This window comes from Phyllobates terribilis, unplaced genomic scaffold (genome assembly GCF_046119375.1).
Source record: "Phyllobates terribilis strain yellow unplaced genomic scaffold, ASM4611937v1 Scaffold_11__3_contigs__length_659146591, whole genome shotgun sequence".
Taxonomy (NCBI): Eukaryota; Metazoa; Chordata; class Amphibia; order Anura; family Dendrobatidae; genus Phyllobates; species Phyllobates terribilis.
The window spans coordinates 8,966,346-8,989,569 of NW_027362771.1; the positions used below are offsets into that span (position 1 = coordinate 8,966,346).

At 41.8% G+C, this 23,224-nt stretch overlaps 1 protein-coding gene across 11 annotated transcripts in view; it reads right to left on the reverse strand.

Moving 5' to 3' along the window:
• TENM2 (teneurin transmembrane protein 2) overlaps window positions 1-23,224 on the reverse strand; it is a 2,544,132-nt gene that overhangs the window by 1,655,546 nt on the left and 865,362 nt on the right. For 7 of the 11 annotated variants that reach the window (XM_073651119.1, XM_073651117.1, XM_073651116.1 and 4 more), the window contains exon 3: window positions 16,855-17,064. The exons of the other annotated variants lie outside the window; for them this stretch is intronic. In XM_073651119.1, the coding sequence (XP_073507220.1) occupies window positions 16,855-17,064 (210 nt within the window). The remainder of the gene's footprint in view (window positions 1-16,854; window positions 17,065-23,224) is intronic. 11 annotated transcript variants of the gene reach the window in all.

A 23,224-nucleotide genomic window follows, 5' to 3' on the forward strand; every position in this document is an offset into this window, starting at 1 on the left:
AAATAGGCAGCTGGTGGTTGGGGGCAGCCCGTCCCTGCCTGCTGTACCTGGCTGGACACAAATATAGTGCGAAGCCCCACGTCATTTTTTTTTAATTATTTCATGAAATAATTTTTTTAAAAAAGGGCTTCCCTATATTGTTGTGTCTGGCCAGGTACAAATAGGCAGCTGGTGGTTGGGGGCAGCCTGTTCCTGCCTGCTGTACCTGACTGGACACAAATATAGGGCGAAGCCCCACGTCAATTTTTTTTTAATTATTTCAGGAAATTCATGAAATAATGAAAAAAAAATTGATGTGGGGCTTCGCCCTATATTTGTGTCCAGTCAGGTACAGCAGGCAGGAACGGGCTGCTCCCAACCACCAGCTGCCTATTTGTACCTAGCCGGACACAACAATATAGGGAAGCCCTTTTTTTCTTAATTATTCCATGAATTTCATGAATTTAAAAAAAAAATACGTGGAGCTTCGCCCTATTTTTGTGTCCAGCCAGGTACAACTAGGCAGCTGGGGGCTGGAATCTGCAGCGCAGGGAGGCCCAAGCTTTCTGGGCCCCACCCGCTGCAAATTGCAGTCCGCAGCCGCCCCGGAAAATGGCGCGTTCATAGAAGCGCCATCTTCTGGCGCTGTACCCAACTCATCCAGGGCCCTGGTGCGGTGGCTCACTGGGTAATAAAGGGGTTAAGGCCAGCTTGGCATTATCAGCTGGCCCTAAGCCCGAAATTCATGGGGTCACGCCAATATTAGACATGACCACCATGAATTTCTAGTAAAGTATTTAAAAAAAACACAAACACCCAGAAAAAAGTCCTTTAATTGAAATAAACACACAATTCTTTATTGTTCTAAATTAAACCATACTTACAATCTCGCCCATTCCAGCTGAAGCCAACGATCTCCTGCAATAAAAGAAAAATAATAAAGCAACATAATCCTTACCTTCCCATGGTTCCCACGACAGCTTCAGCTCTGCTACATCGAGATGACAGGCTGGACCGCAGCAGAAAGCTGCCATCCAGCCTGTCATCCCGCAGACACTGAGAAGCGCAGGCTTGCTTGCGCTGCTCAGCGTCTCTCTGTGACGGCATCCAGATGAGCCGAGTTCATGTCCAATGAACTCGGCTCACCTCATGCACGTCACTGACAGCGTGGGAAAATTCTCACGCTGAAGCGCTGAGTGCAGGAGAATTTTCCCACGCTGTCAGTGACGTGCATGAGGTGAGCCGAGTTCATTGTCGGCTCATCTGGATGCCGTCACAGCCAGACACTGCAGAGCGCAAGCATGCCTGCGCTTCTCAGTGTGTGCGGGATGACAGACTGGATGGCAGCGTTCTGCTGCGGTCCAACCTGTCATCTCGATGTAGCAGAGCTGGAGCTGTCCTGGGAACCATGGAGAGGTAAGGATGAGGTTGCTTTATTATTTTTCTTTTATTGCAGGGGATCGTTGGCTTCAGCTGGAATGGGCGTGATTGTAAGTATGGTTTAATTTAGAACAATAAATAATTGTGTCTATTTCAATTAAAGGACTTTATTCTGGGTGTTTGTGTTTTTTTTTTAACTTTGACTATGGGGTTAGTAATGGGGGTGTCTTATAGACGCCTCTCCATTACTAACCTGGGCTTGATGTCAGCTGGCATTATAAGCTGACATCAACCCCAACCCTATTACCCCACTGCCACCGCTACAGGGCAGTGGGAAGAGCGAGGCTAAGTGCCAGAATTGGCGCATCCTATGGATGCGCCATTTCTGGGACGGCTGACAGCTGGTGTTTCTAGCCTGGGAGGGGGCCAATATTCATGGCACCCTTCCTGGGCTATTAATATCAGCCCCCAGCTGTCTGCCTAGCCTTTGCTAGCTATTAAAATAGGGTGGACCCCACGTCATTTTTTTGGGGGGGTCCCCCATTTTAATAGCTAGTAAAGGCTAGGTATTCAGCTGGGGGCTGATATTAGTAGCCTGGGAAGCTCCGTGGGTATTACCCCCTTCCCAGGCTTCAAACATCTGTCCCAGCCATCTGCTTAACCTCCGCTAGAGACTAAAATTAAGGGGAACCCCACGCCAATTTTTTTTAATAATAAATCCTTTATTTTAATACTAAATGCCAAGTACAGTAACCAACACTGTCACTGTACTTATTATATATGTGACTGACATGTTTCTATCTATCTAATCTATGTGTGAAGCTCTATTCTGTCTGTTATAAATTGTCGGGTACAGATGCTGAATTGCCGGCCGGCTTTTTTAAAGAGACGGTGCATGAAAACACTATTATTTTTTTTAATAAGTCCTTTGCAGTAAATGACAAGTACAGTAAGCAACACTGTCACAGTACTTCATATATATGTGACTGACATGTTTCTATCTATCTAATCTATGTGTGAAGCTCTATTCTGTCTGTTATAAATTGTCGGGTACCGCTGCTGAATTGCCGGCCGGCTTTTTTAAAGAGACGGTGCACGAAAACACTATTATATTTTTTAATAAATCCTTTACACTAAATGACAAGTACAGTAAGCAACACTGTCACTGTACTTCATATATATGTGACTGACATGTTTCTATCTATCTAATCTATGTGTGATGCTCTATTCCTTCATGTCTAAATTGTCGGGTACCGGTGTATGCCGCTGCTGAATTGCCGGACGGCTTTTTTAAAGAAAGCGTCTTCTGAGCAGTTTGTCAGCTTTTGGACACCTTTGAAGGTGTTTTCTATGTGTTCCTATGTGTTTTTGTTTGCCTGCCATTGGTTTTAACGGTGTTCGACGGTGTTCTAAGGTGTTCGACGAACAGTTCGACGAACAGTTCCTCGAACATCCCGGTGTTCGACGAGCCGAACCGAACCCGAACACTGCGGGGGTGGCTCAACACTAGTGCTCACCACACATCTAGATAGGTTCCCTGAGGGGTCTAGTTTCCAAAATGGTGTCATTGTGGGGGTTTTTCACTGTTTAGGCACATCGGGGGCTCTCCAAACGCAACATGGCGTCCGCTAATTATTCAAGCAAATTTTACATTCAAAAAGTCAAATGGCGCTCCTTCCCTTCTGAACCATGCCATACGCCCAAGCAGTGGTTTTTACCCACATATGGGGTATCGGCTTAATCAGGAGAGATTGCACAACAAGTTGCATGGTGCAATTTCTCCTGTTACCCTTTTGAAAATGCAAAACTTGGGGCTGAAAACATTTTTGAGGGAAAAATGTGAAAATTGTATTTTCATGGCTCCATGTTATAAACTTCTGTGAAGCACCTGGGCATTCAAGGTGCTCACCATACATCTAGATAAGTTCCCTGAGGGGTCTAGTATCCAAAATGGTGTCACTTCTTGGGGGTTTCCACTGTTTAGGCACATCGGGGGCTCTCCAAACGCAACATGACATCAGCTAATTATTCAAGCAAATCTTACATTCAAAAAGTCAAATGGCGCTCCTTCCCTTCCGAACCCTGCCGTGCGCCCAATCAGTGGTTTTCCCCCACATATGGGGAAGCTGCGTGCTCAAGGGAAATTGCACAATAAATTTTGGGATCCATTTTTTCCTGTTACCCTTGCAAAAATAAAAAAAATGGGGTCTAAAGTAACATTTTTGTGAAAAAAGTTAAATGTTAATTTTTTTCTTCCCCATTCCAAAAATTCCTGTGAAGCACGTGAAGAATTAATAAACTTCTTGAGTGTAGTTTTGAGCACCTTGAGGGGTGCAGTTTTTAGAATGGTGTCACTTTTGGGTATTTTATGTCATTAAGGCCCCTCAAAGTCACTTCAAATGATATGTGGTCCCTAAAAAAATGGTTTTGTAAATTTTGTTGGAAAAATGAGAAATTGATGATCCACTTTTAACCCTTATAGCGCACTAATAAAAAAAAATTTTGGTTCTAAAATTGTTCTGATGTAAAGTAGACATGTGGGAAATGTTATTTATTAACTATTTTGTGTAACATATCTCTCTGATTTAACGGAATAAAAATTCAAATTTTGAAAATTGTAAAATTTTCAACATTTTTGCCAAATTTCCAATTTTTTCACAAATAAACGCAAGTGATATCAAAGAAATTTTACCACTATCATGAAGTACAATATGTCAAGAAAAAACAAGGTCAGATTCAGGGGCATCCGTTAAAGCATTTCAGAGTAATTACCTCATAAATTAACAGTGGTCAGAATTGTGAAAATTGGCCTGGTCATTAACGCGCAAACCACCCTGGGGGGTAAAGGGGTTAAGGATGTAAAGATTGAAGGTTTGAAAATTGTGTTTTTTTTCAAATTTTCAACAAAATTGCAATATTTTCACAAATAAACGCAAGTCTTATGAAACAAATTTTACCTCTATCATGAAGTACAATATGTCACGAGAAAACAGTCTCAGAATCACTAGGATCCTTTAAAGCGTTTCAGAGTTAATACTACAAAAAGTGACCCTGGTCAGATTTCTAAAATTTGGCCTTGTGATTAGGGTCAAAATTGCTCAGTCACTAAGGGGTTCAAACATGTGGCACAGCAAATATATACACTGTGTGCAGAATTATTAGGCAAGTTGTATTTTAGAGGATTATTTTTATTATTGATCAACAACTATGTTCTCAATCAACCCGAAAGACTCATAAATATCCAAGCTTAATATTTTTGGAAGTTGGAGTGTTTTTTTTAGATTTGGCTATCTTAGGAGGATATCTGTTTGTGCAGGTAACTATTACTGTGCAGAATTATTAGGCAACTTAATAAAAACCAAATATAATCCCATCTCACTTGTTTATTTTCACCAGGTAAACCAGGTGAGTTCCCCTTCAATGGACGTCTTCAAACAGAGGCTGGACAGACATCTGTCTGAGATGATCTAGTGAATCCTGCTTTGAGCAGGGGGTTGGACCAGATGACCCAGGAGGTCCCTTCCAACTCTACCATTCTATGATTCTATGATTCTATAATATCAGTACATAAAATTTAGAAATAAACATTTCTGCCATGCAAAAACAAAAACCCCAAAAATTAGTGATCCATATAGCCACCTTTCTTTATGATGACACTCAACAGCCTTCCATCCATAGATTCTGTCAGTTGCTTGATCTGTTTTTGATCAACATTGCGTGCAGCAGCCACCACAGCCTCCCAGACACTGTTCCAAGAGGTGTACTGTTTTCCCTCCCTGTAGATCTCACATTTGATGATGGACCACAGATTCTCTATGGGGTTCAGATCAGGTGAAGAAGGGGACCATGTCATTATGTTTTCTTCTTTCAGACCTTTACTGGCTAGCCACGCTGTGGAGTAGTTGGATGCATGTCATGGAGCATTGTCCTGCATGAAAATCATGTTTTTCTTGAACGATACCGACTTCTTCCTGTACCACTGTTGAAGAAGTTGTCTTCCAGAAACTGGCAGTAGGTCTGGGAATTGAGCTTCACTCCATCCTCAACCCGAAAAGGTTGTTCATCTTTGATGATACCAGCCCATACCAGTACCCCTCCTCCACCTTGCTGGCGTTTGAGTCGGAGTGGAGCTTTCTGCCCTTTACTGATCCAGCCTCTGGCCTATCCATCTGGCCCATCAAGAGTCACTCTCATTTCATCGGTCCATAAAACCTTTGAAAAATAAGTCTTAGGCTATGTGCCCACGATGCAGAAATGCTCAGGATTTTTTCCTGAGCGTTCCTGCATCTCCCTGGCAGAAAAAAACGCATGCGAATTGTACATGCATTTTTCATGCCAGGGGCATGCGGAAATGAAGCGTACTTCACTTGCCTTTCCGCATGCGGGTGTCAAGCGCTTTCCAAGCGATTTTAGCATTACTTGGAAAGTGCTTGACAACTAGGTCACACTGTATAAATCCATGCAAACAGCATGGATTTATATAGTGTGACCCGGGAGAATGGTTAAAAATAAAAAAATAAACCTATACTTACCTTCCGATGGCCCCCGAGTCTTGCTGCGCTCGTTCCTGGCTGCCAAAAGATCGCGCTGTACTGAAAGACCTGCCGTCACATGACTGTGACGTCAGCGCAGGTCCTTCAGTACTGCGCGATCTATCGGCAAGCACAGGGAAGGAGTCCGGGGGCCGTCGGAAGGTGAATATAATTCTTTATTTTTTATTTTATTCTTTTTTTTACAGCTTTTAATGGTAGCTGGGGGTGGAGGAGAGTCTCTTGTCCTCCACACCCGGGTACCATCCGCACATTAGAACGCGCCAATTACACAAGTACAGATGCAGTCTTGCGGAATTGGCGCGTTCTAATGCAAGTCAATGGCGGCGAAAACGCAGCGCTTCCGCAAAATTAATGGACATGCTGCGGATTTTTGAGCGCAGCATAAACGCTGCGGAAAAATACGCAGCATGGGCATTGAAAGTGCGGAATTACATTGGAGACCATGGGGGAAGGTTTACCAAGCATTTCCCAAGCGTTCACGCTGCGGAAAATTCCGCAGCATAAATGCTTGGAAAACGCATCGTGAGCACACAGCCTTAAGATATTTCTTGGCCCATTTTTGATGTTTTATCTTATGCTTCTTGTTCAAAGGTGGTAATTTTTCAGCCTTCCTTACCTTGGCCATGTCCCTGAGTATTGCACACCTTGTGCTTTTTGATACTCCAGTAACGTTGCAGCTCTGAAATATGGCAAAACTGGTGGCGAATTACATCTTGGCAGCTTCACGCTTGATTTTCCTCATTTCATGGGCAGTTATTTTGCGCCTTTTTTGGCCAACACGCTTCTTGCGACCCTGCTGGCTATTTGCCATGAAGCGCTTGATTGTTCGGTGATCACGCTTCAAAAGTTTGGAAATTTCAAGACTGCTGCATCCCTCTGCAAGACATCTCACAATTTTGGACTTTTCAGAGCCCGTCAAATCTCTCTTCTGACCCATTTTGCCAAAGGAAAGTAAGTTGCCTAATAAGTAAGCACACCTTATATAGAGTGTTGATGTCATTAGTCAACACCCCTCCTCATTACAGAGATGCACATCACCAGATTTACTTAATTGGTAGTTGGCTCTCAAGCCTATGCAGCTTGGAGTAGGACAACATGTATAAAAAATATCAAAGTGATCAAAATACGCATTTGCCTAATAATTCTGCACACAGTGTACTACGGTGACAGACACAATGCCCCGAAGACAGCTGACCATGGACCATCTAAGAATTACAACCATAGGTTCCAATAAATTAGCATAGAAAAAGGAACTCCCTTAAAAAGCAATCTGTAAAAGTCTATAATCAACAACGGACAACAGAAAATCAATAGTATAATAGTGTTTTACAAACCTCACAATGGTAGAAGTTCATTCTCGTATGTTGCAGCACAAATACCAGACATAATTATGCAACTCACAGGATTTATAAAAGCTATTCTCTCAGATGGACCAAGATCAGGCTTTATTTTATTTTTATATTTGGAATTTAGCACGGCGTGACTTAATATAAATCATTACAATGCCAATTTCTTAATCTAATGTTATTCATAGAAGTGTTATTTAACATAGGGGGCTCAAAAGTTGTACCTGTAAACCAATAAATATTTCTTCCAAATCCAATTATCTAAATGTATGAAGTATATAGTAAACAATAAGCACTATACACAACACACTATAAATATCGGACGATATGCTCACTACATGTTGCTCTGCTACTAATACAAAAGGGCGCTATTGGTTTTATTCCCAGCTCCCTATCATAGAGGAGGGAAACATCATTAACACAAAATGGCAATGCTAGTACACCATCAATTGCAAGATAAGGAATTCAGATCAGCTGCTGCAAAAACCTACAGAATCAATATTTCTGGGCACTAATAATACATCTTCAAGGATTCAAAGGAATATTCCCATCTCCTAGATCCTATCCCAATATGTAGTAGGTGTAATAATAGTAATATTAGCAAATACCTCCAATTAGAAATGTAGCATAGTTTTTCTGATTCGCTATGCCACTTACCTCATGTGCAGGCATTGCAGGATCTTAGGTCTCCATGGTTACGACCAAAGGGGACTAGCTAACTGTCACTAAATCAGTGTTTTATATTTAAGTAATGAAAAAATTCTGAAATTTGTAAGAAAAAAAATTAGCTTTTGTTATTGCATTTTATTGCAATGTTGCGGCAGCCAAAAAAACGTAATTCTGGCATTTTTGTTTCTCGTTATGCCGTTTATCGATAGGATTAATTTCTTTTATATTTTGATAGATCAGATTTTCACGAATGCAGCGATACCAAATGTGTGTATTTTTTATTTATTTTTTTAATTGTTTTATTTTTAATGGGGCAAAAGGTGTCTGATTTGAACTTTTTTTTTTTTTTTAATATTTATTTTTTTTCATTAACTCTTTACTGTATTTATTAATCCCCTTAGTGGATTTGAAGCTGCGATCGTCCGATCGCTAGTGCTGCATATAGCAATGCTTCAGCACTGCTATGTATAGTGAAAATCACGATCTCCTGGCTTTCACATGAGCATCGTAACGACAGGCACGGGGGTCTTCAGCAGACCCCTGGCTGTCATAGCTTCCCACATGCTCTCCTTAATGCAGTTGTTAAAGGCACATGATGGCTGATTAAATCAGCCACCATATGCCAGAATACGATGTACCAGTACTTCATATGTCTGTAAGAGGTTAAGAAACTGCCATCCAGTGAAACCAATAATAGTATTTTTAATCTGACATTGGTCCAGTAGTCATTCAACTTTGTAAAAAGTGTGTATGAGTCTAACGTCAATTTAGCAACCAAGTAATTGTGATTGTTGTGGTTTTCAACTAATCATGAAATTACCAAAAAATTATAATTAACATTATGAGTTAACGTTTTGCTATTTTTGTGTTTTAACACTGACAAGTGTGAGAGTCATGACTTATCAATGATAGCGATTCTGTGATTGTGATGGGAACAATAAGCTCATTATTTTACAGATGGAGTATGCAAGATGTTGCCACACACAATTCCTTCAGGGCAGATCTTCCCAAGTCATTCTTTTCAACAACTTATATACACTAATAGTTTTTTCTGCTTTATGTCACAATTAATATGTAAAAAAATGGGAAAATGTGTGCTATTGAATAAAAAACAATGGCATTAAGCTGGAAAATAAATAAATTATCCATTTTCCTGCCTTCTGTCTTTCTTAATGTTTCTTAATTTTTGCCATTATGCTGAGCACTTGCGAAAAACAGATAAATTTAAGAATCAGAACCCCAATCACTAAATTCCAATACCAAGAGACCAAGAGTGGACACAGACAGAAGAGGCCCCTATGCAAGAACTGTATATGTGCCTTTTGCAGTCAAATAGCCTCTCATAATGCACAACTCCACCTGTTTTGAAGATGGACGTGGGCCCTCTTGCCTCTTGGGCCCCTGTGCAGCTGCATAGGTTGCACCTATGGTATGTTCAGCTATGCAAGAGTCTTTCTTCATTGCTATATCAATGTAGAACATGTCTTCTACTTACAGTTCATACAGTCAACAGAGACACTAACAGAAAAAAAAACTGGGTTGACGAAAAAGGGGAACAAAAAAACCTGACGGAGTCTTGTTTTCTCTGCCAGATTTCTAGATGATGTAAATGTAAAGAGCATGGGCAGGCCCCAATCAATTAAATGTAATAAAGTAATATGCATGTTCCACTGCAATTTCCAAATGATGCGCCAAACTCTGCTTTCGTAACTTATATCAATAAATTAAGAATGCAAACCAGAAGTCCATCACAACCAAATTGGTCAAAAACAGACGAAATGGCTGCATACAAGGCACCTTGATAGAAAAAAGTCAGGAAGTGGCCAATCAGGCTGCAGTCAGCAAATCAGTCCTAGAAAGGTACCTATATTAAAAGGGTTTAAAGGGAATCTGTCAGCAGGATTTCACACCCTCAGGCTATGTGCCCACGTAGCGTTTTTGTAGCGTTTTTGCGAAAACACTTGTAAAACAGTCTGACATGCAAAGCAATGTGAATTCGGATGTGCTGTGCACATGATGCGCTAATTTGTGCGCCAAATTCGCATTGCTTTGCAAAACACAGCATGACCATTTCAACCGCGATTACGCTGCAGCGTAATCGCTGTGCGTGTGGTACCTGGAATGAAGTCGAGACTTCAACTCCTCTTCATCCCGGCTACCACGCGGTGAAAAAAAGAAATAAAAATGTTAAAAATAAACAAAACCTGTATATTCACCTCTCCGGCGCCCCCCGGTCTGCTCTCCGGTCTCCTCCGGTCTGCTCCTGGCCGTGTCTTCTCTCTTCAGCGTCCCGCAGTGTACTGTCAGGACCAGCGGTGACGTCATTTAGTCAGCTGATGGTCACGCGACCACTGACGTCAGCGGTCAGGTGATGGTCGCGTGACCATCAGCTGACTAAATGACGTCACCGCAGGTTCCGACAGTACACTGCGGGATGCTGAAGAGAGAAGACGCGGCCAGTAGCAGACCGGAGGAGACCAGAGAGCAGAGCGGACCGCCGGAGAGGTGAATATACAGGTTTTTTTTTATTTTTAACGTTTTAATTCTTTTTTTTTTACTATAGATGCTGCATTTAAAGCATTAAGTTGTTAACACATTATAAATTCATGCCGGTTGCATGGATTTATATTGTGTGATCAACTTGTCAAGCACTTTTCCAAGTGATGCTCAAAATCGCTTGGAAAAGTGCTTGAAAAAACGCATGTGCAAACGCATGTAAAAACGCTGAAAAAACACATGTAAATCGGCATGCGTTTTTTTCTGCCAGAGAGAAGCAAAAACGCTCTGCATCAAATCTGCTACGTGGGCATAAAGCCTCAAACTACTTATATGTGCATGTAGCTCTTCAAACACAAGTCCAGCAATACCTTATATGGCCAGTCCGGTCCTGTGTTAGGAAGAAAACAGCATTTGAATTAATATGCAAATGGAGCTGAAGGACTATGGTAGATCCGAAGCCTTTGTTACTCCCACTCCATTCCTCTCTCAGTGCCACCTCCTCCTGTTGACTGCCAGCCTCTATGCTGTGTAACTTCAGGAAAAGGAGACTTCAGTCAAGCAGGAGGAAGCGATGCTGGGTGGAGAATAGAGCTGGAGTAACAGATGCATTACATCTACAGGCTCAATGCATATCAGTGCAAATGCTGATTGAAGAAATAAAGATATGGACAAGCCATACAAGTGCATACATATAAATAGTCTGGGGTGAAAACCTGCTCACAGATTCCCTTTAAACCTTCCTAAAATGCTGTACAGACCAAAAGTTTGGACACACCTTCTCATTTAAAGATTTTTCTGTATTTTCATGACTATGGAAATTGTACATTCACACTGAAGGCATCAAAACTATGAATTAACACATGTGGAATTATATACTTAACAAAAAAGTGTGAAACAACTGAAAATATGTCTTATATTCTAGGTTCTTCAAAGTAGCCACCTTTTGCTTGGAGGACTGCTTCGCACACTCTTGGCATTCTCTTGATGAGCTTCAAGAGGTAGTCACCGGAAATGGTCTTCCAACAATCTTGAAGGAGTTCCCAGAGATGCTTAGCACTTGTTAGCCCTTTTGCCTTCACTCTGCGGTCCAGCTCACCCCAAACCATCTCGATTGGGTTCAGGTCTGGTGACTGTTGAGGCCAGGTCATCTGGCGTAGCACCCCATCACTCTCCTTCTTGGTCAAATAGCCCTTACACAGCCTGGAGGTGTGTTTTGGGTCATTGTCCTGTTGAAAAATAAATGATGGTCCAACTAAACGCAAACCGGATGGAATAGCATGCCGCTGCAAAATGCTGTGGTAGCCATGCTGGTTCAGTATGCCTTCAATTTTGAATAAATCGCCAGCAGTGTCACCAGCAAAGCACCCCCACACCATCACACCTCCTCCTCCATGCTTCACGGTGGGAACCAGGCATGTAGAGTCCATCTGTTCACCTTTTCTGTGTCGCACAAAGACACGGTAGTTGGAACCAAAGATCTCAAATTTGGACTCATCAGACCAAAGCACAGATTTCAACTGGTCTAATGTCCATTCCTTGTGTTCTTTAGTCCAAACAAGTCTCTTCTGCTTGTTGCCTGTCCTTAGCAGTGGTTTCCTAGCAGCTATTTTACCATGAAGGCCTGCTGCACAAAGTCTCCTCTTAACAGCTGTTGAAGAGATGTGTCTGCTGCTAGAACTCTGTGTGGCATTGACCCGGTCTCTAATCTGAGCTGCTGTTAACCTGCGATTTCTGAGGCTGGTGACTCGGATAAACTTATCCTCAGAAGCACAGGTGACTCTTGGTCTTCCTTTCCTGGGGCGGTCCTCATGTGAGCCAGTTTCTTTGTAGCGCTTGATGGTTTTTGCAACTGCACTTGGGGACACTTTCAAAGTTTGCCCAAATTTTCAGACTGACTGACTTTAATTTCTTAAAGTAATGATGGCCACTTGTTTTTCTTTACTTAGCTGCTTTTGAAGCTCATCAAGAGAATGCCAAGAGTGTACAAAGCAGTCATCAAAGCAAAAGGTGGCTACTTTGAAGAACCTAGAACATGAGACATATTTTCAGTTGTTGCACATTTTTTTTGTTAAGTATATAATTCCACATGTGTTAATCCATAGTTTTGATGCCTTCAATGTGAATGTACAATTTTCATAGTCATGAAAATACAGAAAAATCTTTAAATGAGAAGGTGTGTCCAAACTTTTGGTCTGTACTGTAGGTGCCTTTCTAGGTCACATCCCAACTTTTTTCTATCAATGCAAATAGTTTTGGGGTGAAATTCTGCTGACAGATTCTGATTAACTTATGTTCGGAAAGACTTATGATATTGTCCTGCTCTCTGCACAAGGGTTTAACAAGAGTTAAACTCACTGTCCAATAGATCAAAGGCTTAATCTCTATGGTGCTTTCCCTGACCTACGGAAAGTATTCAGACCCCTTTAAATTTTTCACTTTTTGTTTCATTGCAGTCATTTGGTAAAATTCTAAAAATTTCATTTTTTTCCTCATTAAAGTACACTCTGCATCCCATCTTGACTGAAAAAAACTGAAATGTAGAAATTTTTGCAAATTTATTAAAAAAGAAAAACTGAAATATCACATAGTCATAAGTATTCAGACCACTTGCTCAAACACTCACATTTAAGTCACATGCTGTCCATTTCCTTGTGATCCTCCTTGAGATGGTTCTACTCCTTCATTGGAGTCCAGCTGTGTTTAATTAAACTGATAGGACTTGATTTTGAAAAGCACACACCTGTCTATATAAGTCCTCACAGCTCACAGTGCATGTCAGACCAAATGAGAATTATGAGCTCAAAGGAACTGCCCAAGGAGCTCAGAGACAGAATTGTGGCAAGGCACAGATCTGGCCAAGGTTACAAAATAATTTCTGCATTATTCAAGGTTCCTAAGAGCACAGCGGCCTACATAATCCTTAAATGGAAGAAGTTTGGGACCACCAGAAGTCTTCCTAGACCTGGACGTCCAGCCAAACTGAGTAATCATGGGAGAAGAGCTTTGGTGAGAGAGGTAAAGAAGAACCCCAAGATCACTGTGGCTGAGCTCTAGAGATGCAGTAGGGAGATGGGAGAAGTTCCACAAAGTCAACTATCATTGAAGCCCTCCACCAGTTGGGCTTTTATGGCAGAATGGCCTGACGGAAGCCTCACCTCAGTGCAAAACATCTGAAAGCCAGCATAGAGTTTGCTCAAAAACATATGAAGGACTCCCAGACTATGAGAAATAAAATTCTCTGGTCTGATGAGACGAAGATAGAACTTTTTGTTGATAATTCTAAGTGGTATGTGTGGTGAAAACCAGGCACTGCTCATCACCTGCCCAATACAATCATCACAGTGAAACATGGTGGTGGCAGCATCATGCTATGGGGATTTTTTTTCAGCTGCAGGGACAGGATGACTGGTTGCAACTGAAGGAAACATGAATGCGGCCAAGTACAGAGATATCCTGGATGAAAACCTCTTCCAGAGTGCTCTGGACCTCAGACTTGGCTGAAGGTTCATCTTCCAACAAGACAATGACCCTGTTATGCACACGCCCGGACTGACTGGCGTGTGCGGGTGTTGTGGTTCCACTGGACCATGGACCGGAGAGTGCCTGGAGGGGCGTGACTAAGTATCTGGCCGATCCGACCAAGGTGGCACGACGGCATACGACGCCAGTGCACCAGGGAGAAACCGGGCAGAGGGACCAGGTGCTACTCCAGGTCAAACTCCGGACACGGGGGTTGACCCACACTGGGATTACTGGAACAGGCAGGTTAGGCTGGCACAGACTGGTGGATGTAAGCAAACACGGCAGGTATGCAGATGGGTGGATACAGGCGAGTATGCAGGCAGGGAGGTACTGGCCGAAAGGACGGGCTGGAGCACAGAAAGGTTAAGACCCAGTACAGACTGGGTCACAGAACCGCAGATGCGGTAGACAACCACAGCAGAGAGGGAACGCCCGAAGCGGTCGGCAAGAACAGAGCAGGACGGGGCTGCAGGAGCAGCGAGCACAAGCAGGGCAGGACAGGACTGCCGGAGCAGCGGGCAGAAGCAGGGCAGGACAGGACTGCCGGAGCAGCGGGCAGAAGCAGGGCAGGACAGGACTGCCGGAGCAGCGGGCAGAAGCAGGGCAGGACAGGACTGCCGGAGCAGCGGGCAGAAGCAGGGCAGGACAGGACTGCCGGAGCAGCGGGCAGAAGCAGGGCAGGACAGGACTGCCGGAGCAGCGGGCAGAAGCAGGGCAGGACAGGACTGCCGGAGCAGCGGGCAGAAGCAGGGCAGGACAGGACTGCCGGAGCAGCGGGCAGAAGCAGGGCAGGACAGGACTGCCGGAGCAGTGAGCAAAAGGGTCAGAGCGGAGCAAGGCTGCCGGAGCAGTGAGCAAAAGGGTCAGAGCGGAGCAAGGCTGCCGGAGCAGTGAGCAAGGAGTCAGAGCAGGACGGACAGGGCTCTGTTCACACGGAACAGACAGGAAGGGAAAGGCAGAGCCAGATACCCACAGGGTATTTGCAGTGAAGTAGCAAGTGGACCACAAACTCACAAACGGGAGTACAGAGACAACAAGCAGGAGTTAGGTACGAGTTCAGACTCTGCAGAAAAAGGAAAGGAACGGACATAGAGGCAAAACAGGTAAAGGATAGGAGAGAGTTCAGACTGGAACTGAGTGTACGGAAGAGACCGACACTGCAGCGGGATACAGGAGCGGGTCTGGGAATACGGCCCCCAGAGAGGCGGGACGAACAGGCAAGGAGCGTGTTCAGACAGGACAGACAAGATACAGGAACGGATCTAGGTAATCGGCCCCTAGAAGGCGGGAGGAACAGGCTAGGAGCGTGTTCAGACAGGCCTGGAAATACAGCCTCCAGGAAAGGCAGCAGGCAAGAGTACACAGACAGGACTCAGTTCAGACACGGGAACTGATACCACAAGGCAGGAGACATAGACAGGACTCAGTTCAGACACGGGAACTGATACTGCAAGACAGGAGAAATAGACAGGACTCAGTTCAGACAGGAACAGATACCGCAAGGCAGGGACACAAACAGGACTCTGTTCAGACGGGAACAGATACCGCAAGGCAGAGACACAAACAGGACTCTGTTCAGACGGGAACAGATACCGCAAGGCACAGACAGGCAGATCTAGGAATACGGCCCCTAGAAGGCGAAAGAACAGGCAAGAAGCGTGTTCACAAGAACAGACCACAGTTCAGACACAGAACAGGAAAACAGGCAGAAAAACAGGATAGGACCTGGCATGTCAGAGACAAAAAGCCGACTGACAGGACACAATGCTCAGGCGCCATCTTGAGGAAGAAGGTGGTATAAATACCCAAAGATGGACAGCAATAGGCTGAAGGTGCAACAGGGGCGTGTCCGCAGCAGGTACAAGAAACAGGAAGTTCAGCGGGCGTCGCCCTATGCAGCCAAAACAGACAAACAGACAGCAAGGAGGGAAGCCAGAGAGACATTCTGGACTGGAGATCAAGTGCGCGCTCTTGCACAGTGGGAGATGGACCACCATGCAAGGACGCCGCCAGGTATGTTACAGACCCTAAGCACACAGCTAAAATAACAAAGGAGTGGCTTCAGAACAACTCTGTGACCATTCTTGACTGGCCCAGCCAAAGTCCTGACCTAAACCCAATTGAGCATCTCTGGAGAGACCTGAAAATGGCTGTCCACCAACGTTCACCATCCAACCTGATGGAACTGGAGAGGATCTGCAAGGAACAATGGCAGAAGACCCCCAAATCCAGGTGTGAAAAACTTGTTGCATCAATCCCAAGAAGACTCATGGCTGTACTAGCTCAAAAGGGTGTATCTACTCAATACTGAGGGAAAGGGTCTGATTACTTATGACTATGTGATATTTTTTCTGTTAGAATAAATTTGCAAAAATTTCTACATTTCTGTTTTTTTCAGTCAAGATGGGGTGCAGAGTGTACTTTAATGAGAAAAAAAATTAACTTTTTAGAATTTACGAAATGGCTGCAATGAAACAAAGAATGAAACATTTAAATGGGTCTGAATACTTTCCATACCCACTGTATATTAGATAGATTACTTTCTTTGGCAGGGGTCTAAACTTATATTTAATAAAAGTAGATTATACTGCATAATGCATGTTGTATGCTGCATGTTAAGAATCTTCCAGAAAAAGGCATTCAATGAAAATGCAAAGCAGATTGAGAAACCTAAGCCTTATTTTTCTGTACTTGTATACATATTCCAACTATAAATCATATTTCTGTTCTGCAAGACATTTTTGTCAAAATGAATGATGATGCAGTGTAGAGAATGGCAGAGATACATCACATGTACACCAAATACACAGTGCATGATGAGGATTATCTCAGTACATTTCTGGAAACAGACAAGAACAAAGAACAACCACTGACACATCACTTAGAGCGCGACAGAAAGTTCTTACCACTGCTGGAAGGCTGCTGTGAGCCTGAGCATGCTCTGAGCAGGTATGAGTTAGGGGAAAACTCCTCATCAGGGTTAGTGTCCATGATCTGATGAGAAGTATTGCTGTCTAGCAGTGGCATCTGGCAGCCTACAGGTGGAGGATTATGGGAGCTGGGCAGTTGTGCAGATGGCAGTAGGCTAGACGAAGATGTAGATGGGATGGGACGACCTGGGAAAGAGCAACAGGGATCAAAGGTCAACAATGAATGTAATGAACATGCACATAGAAACATTTATGTATATGTAACATTTCCAGAACTAGAAATGGAATCCACCAAGGAAACAAGGAATTATTATATCGGAGGGACATTGCACATATTGCAGCCTGAACAGAACATGACCTTTTGCATTATAACCAGCAGTTTTAAATGGGATGTCATTATTAACATGACCTTTTTGTTTCTAGATGACATTGTTTATATTCAAAATTCCTATTTTACACTAATGAATAATGTAGTCAGACGGCATTTTCTTAGTATTTTGTCTACTTAATCACACTACTTCAAAATAATGCAAAAACATATCAAGCATACTGTATCTAAACCAGCTGATAATTGACCAATAAAATTAAAGACCCAAGTCTTCTAATGTCTTGTGCACATGTGGAAATGTACCTTACACCAAAGACCTTTGATTTGCAGACACTAAAGGAGAGAAGGAAGCATGGAGGGAAACATAGGAGTGCTTGAAGGCTGGGACAAAAGAACTTTCATATAAAGATATGTGATAAAATCGAAATTACTAAAGTAAGATTAAAATAATATAGGAGATTTACAAAGAATAAAGATGAGTTGTAAGATCTCTAAATGTGTCTCTTTTGGTGAATACATGTATATGGAGAAAAAATCTATAATTCTCAGGCAACTCTGCGTCATCCCTCTGGTATTCTTCCAAGAAATGCATAAATAAATTAATTGTAATTTTCTTCATTGTCAGGTCACTAAAACAGACATATAAAGTGAGCTGACAAGTCCTCTTACAGTTTTTTATCCACTGTTAAATTTTGATTGTGGGGAATATCTGTTTTTCATAGTTCCAAAGTTGAACTTATGTGAATAAAGCTTGAAGATAAAATGTTTGGCAATTCATAATCAGGACTTCTTTTATCCCCTTCACAACATCCACCGTACATGTACGGCGCTGCGGGAGGTGTGTTTTTGCAAACTACCGAATATGCATAGTGAGACGATTGCGCAGGGTCACTCCAAGTGCTGGCGCAATCAAAAGCAGGTGTCAGCGCTATATGAGAGCTGACCCTCTGCAGCTATGCACGCAATTGGTGCTAGCGCCCAACGTTTAACACCTATGATGCCGCTGTCTAAAGTGACAGCGACATCGATTGGCAAAACAGAGGGAGAGAGCTCACTCTCTGCTCCAATTGGCAAAACGCGATTGCTATCGCGTTGTGCCGATGGTATCCATAGTGAGCCGGACTGAAAGATGACAGCGGGGTCACCCAGGTATGGTGGCCTGTAAGCTTACGCTCAGAGTAGGAGCTAACATGCCTCCTCCCTGTGTGTGATTGCCTGATCTAATACCCTGCTATGCAATAGCATTGCACAGCATTAGATCAGTGACCAGGGCAGGGAAAATTGATGTCCTATCCTAGGACAAGATAAAAAATTAAAAAACTGCAAAAATCTAAAAAATCAAAAATTAAAGAAAAACAAAAGTGAAAAAATATTAATCCAATAAATACATATACAGTGATGTGACAAAGTGTTTGCCCCTTCCTGATTTCTTATTCTTTTGCATCTTTGTCACATTTAAATGTTTCAGATCATGAAACAAATGTAAATATTAGACATAGATAACACAAGTAAACACAAAATGCGGGTTTTTAATTGAAGGTGTTTTATTATTAAGGGAAAATAAATCCAAATCTACAGGGCCCCGTGTGAAAAAGTGATTGACCACCCCCCCCCCCCTCTAAAACATAAATTAATTGTTTTTTTTCACATCTTTGGGCAGCTAAGTTCAATTTCCCTAGCCACACACAGGCGTGATTACTGCCACACTTGTCCCGCAAAAAAACAAGCCCTCACATGACTCTGTTGACAGAAATATAGAAAAATTATAGCTCTCAAAATATGGTGATATAAAAACTTTGTTTTGAAAATTAAAGCATCTTTTATTGTGTGATTGTAGCCAAACATAAAGTACCAATATAAATCTAGTATTGCTGTAATCGCACCAACCTGAAGAAAAAAGTTGCATTACCACTAATACCACACGAGAAATGGTTTAAAAAGTAAGTAAAAAAAAATCTTCACCTGGTGTTGATTTTTTCATTCTGCCGCCCATAGATCGCATTAAGGCTCGGCTCACATTTATCCTGCGCTCTGCGCTAAGCGCTTACACCGGGATTTCCGTGTAAATCTCTGAAATGCATGATTCAGATGGAACCACTCACGGAATATTCCCTATAATGAGGAAGATGGAGGCACTGTGTTCGCCATCTGACCTATGATCCAATGGTGTCCATCTTTTTAAGCGTGCATAAAAGTGGGGTCGACAAAAGTTTTGGTCACCTCTGAAAAGAATAACACAGCTGAACAAAGGCCAGATGGAGTCCAGAGTAACTCTGCTGCCTGATTATAGTGAACAGATCCCTCGGGAGCTTCATCGGAATCACATTATTTGAAGATTTAAATGGAAACTCTGATATAAGTGCTCAGTGTGGAGCGCAGAATAAATGTTATCCAAAATGTTATGTAAAATGTTCCCAATAAAAGCTTCGACTCAATCGACATAAAATTCAAGTCCTCACTCAAGTCTGTCATCTGTCAATGGAAATATAGGAGGCCTCCACGTTACTAGTAGGACAAAATACTTTGCAAAAGCGCTATGGCTCCTCACCTCAAATAGAATTCCAGCTAATTCTGTGCTCCCAAATAAAAATGTCCCCCTCCCTTCTGAGCCCACAGTGTGTCTAAACCGCAGTTAGCATTCATGTTTGGCATTTCTGTAGCGCTGAAAGACAGAACAATGAGCTGCGCACAAAGTATTGGCACTGCAATGTTTTCGTACTGCAATGTACTGGGCACTACAATGGCAGATTTGCAATTTTCACTCAGTAACATTCACTGCTGCTTGTTTCTGGCATACACCCATTGAGTCAAAATAGTCACTACACCTGTAGATAAATTCACAGAGGGGTGTAATTTCCAAAATGGGGTTACTTGAGGGGGGATTCTTCCCTTCTGGTCCTTAGGAGCTCGGTATATATGGAGTCTGCAAACTATTCTACAATAATTTGTTCTCCAAGAATCAAAAAGCGCTCCTTCCATTCCATGTAGCTAAGCAGTACTTTACAGCCACATATGGGGTATTGCCATATTCATCAGAAATTGTCTGACAAATTTTGGTGCCGTTTTTAACCATTTCCCTCATATGACAATGTAAAATCAGGGGCTTAAAAATTTTTTTTGTGGTAAAAATGTAATTACTTTTTCTTTACTGCCCAATGGTATAAAATTATGTGGCACACCTGTGGTGTCAATATGATCACTGCACCCCTAGAAGAATTCAGTAAGAGGTGTAGTTTGTAAAAAGTGGTCATTGATGGAGGGGTTCTATTCTTCTAGCACTTCAGGGGCTTTGCCAATGTGACATGGCATCCTCAAACCATTCCTGCAAAGTGTGCACTACAATATGGTGCTTCTTCCCTTCTGACCTTTGCACTGTGCCTCAAAAGTAGTTTGCGATCACATATGAGGTATTGGCGCACTCAGGAGAAATTGCATATCATATTTTGTGGTCAATTTTCTCCAATTATCCCTTTTGAAAATGTAAAACTTGGTTGGGACCAAAGTAACATTTTAGTGGAAAAAATGATAATTTTCCATTGGCTCAGTTTAATGTTATACAATTGTTTATCTCCTGAAGGTTAGAAATACTCATTAAACCTCTAAATGAATTCCTTGAGAGGTGTAGTTTCCAAAATGAGGTCACTTTTGGAGGTTTCTGCGGTTGTCAGGGGCTCTTCAAATGCAACATGGCATGTCAGGGGTTCTTCATATGTGGCATGGTATCCACAATCTGTTCCAGCCAAAATTACACTCCAGAATACATTGGCGCGCCTTCCCTTCCGAGCCCTGCTGTGCGCCCAAACAGTAGTTTTCCACCACATGTGGGGTATCAACATACTCAAGAAAAACTACTCAACAAATAGTATTGTTAATTTTTTCCCTTTTTCCTTGTGAAAATGAAAAATTTGGGGCAAAAGGAACATTTGTGTGAAAATTTTTTTTTTACAGTTATTACGGCTCAACGTTCTAAAATTCTGTGAAGCACCTGTGGGTTCAAGGTGCTAACCACAATTATAGGTAAATTCTTTGAGAGGTGTAGTTTCCAAAATGGGATCACTTGTGGGGGGTTTCCACCGTTTAAGCACATCAGGGGTTCTAGAAACATGACATGGTGTCCACTATCTTTTCCAGCCAATTTTCACTCCAAAAGTCAAATGGCATTCCTTCCCTTCCGAGCTCTGCCGAGCGCCCAAACAGTAGTTTTCCTCCACATGTGGGGTACCGTCATACTCATGAGAAATTGCACAATAAATTGTACAGTTTATTTTCTCCTGTTAACCTTGTAAAAATGCAAAATTTGGGGCTAAATGAACATTTTTGTGGAAAAAATTGAAATGTTAATTTTCCTTCCACATTGCTTTAATTTCTGTGAGGCACCTAAAGGGTTAATAAACTTCTTGAATTTGATTTTAAGCACTTTGAGGGTGTGGTTTATAAAATGGTATCACCTTTGGGCACTTGTTGTCATACAGGCCCCTCAAAATCACTTCAAATGTCATGTGGTTCCTAAAAAAAGCGGTTTTGTAAATTTTGTTGGAAAAATTAGAAATTGCTCATAAACCTTTAACCCTCCTAAATTCTAAACAAAAAAAATGATGTTTCAAAAATGATGCTGATGTAAAGTAACACAAGAAATGCTATTTATAAATTATAGTTATAACTAATAATAGGTTTAAAGATATAAAAATTGAAAGTTTGAAAATTGCTAAATCTTAAAGATGTTCCAATGTTTTCACAAATAATATCGGCCTAAATTTACCACTATCCCACTATCATGAAGTAAAATGTGTCAAGAAAAAACAATCTCAAAATCACTAGGATTCGTTCAAGCATTCAAGAGTTATTACCACATAAATTTACACTGGACAGAACTGTAAAATTTGAACTGGTCAGGAAGGTAAAAACAGGCTTCGGGGCGAAAAGATTAATGAATGTTTTCTATTATCAATAAAGGGATAAAACAAATTAATGTTGCATTCAATATACAGGTCAAGCAATCAAAATCATTTTTGTACATTGATACATATAAGAATTCAAAATATTTATTCTAATTTTACTCTGAAAACTTTTGCCAAGAGTTATGATTAATATATAAATGATATTTGCTGATGAAATACTAGGTAGGTCAGTGTTGACAACGCAGGTTTCCTTTACGATGCATATCGATTATAATGAAAACAATTTGCATGTGAAACATTTTAAATTATGTTGTCATTTGATGGCCATTGTCCTCTACATAATAAAGAGCAGAAGTAGTTGACTTGATGAATAGGTTTGTAAGTTTGTGACCTACAGAATGATTAAGTCAGCACTCTTTGTTTCACAAATGTGCTCAAGTTAGCAACTTTACAATGACATAAAAGTTTAAGTTCCTAGAGAAATATAAACTGAAATAAAGTGAAATTAACTGACTTCAACATCATATCCTTGACTACTTCATAAACTTAGTGCTTGCAGAAAAATACCATACTTTTTTATCATCACACGATACTATATATCCAAAAGTACAGTTTAGGTATAATGTTTATTGGGCTTACCTCATGTAAACACATACATATTCAAGTAATTCAACTGCAATTTTAACTTGCTCAAGCTAAAAAAAAGTCATGTCCTTAAAGAGAATCTGTCACCAAGTTTTTGCTACTCCATTTGAAAGCCGCATAATGTAGGGGAAGGGACCCCGATTCCAGGGATGTATAACTTATTGGACTGCTTGTAGTCTTGTTTAATAAAATACGGTTTCATCTACTGCAGATCTACCACATCTCTGAATGCTAAGCTGTATAACTTTGCCCACATCACTGATTGGCAGTTTTCTGCCTATGAACAGTGTCAATCACTTTATATCGGTGACGTTATAAAGAACTCATGAATATGGAGGACTACATGCCAGCAGGATAGTATTCCTCTATTGACAATCTTCTGCTGATTAAACAGTGATTTTATCAAAACTATAACATGCAACCTAGTAAGTGACACATCCTGGAATCAGGGTCTCTTGCTCTACATTATGATGCT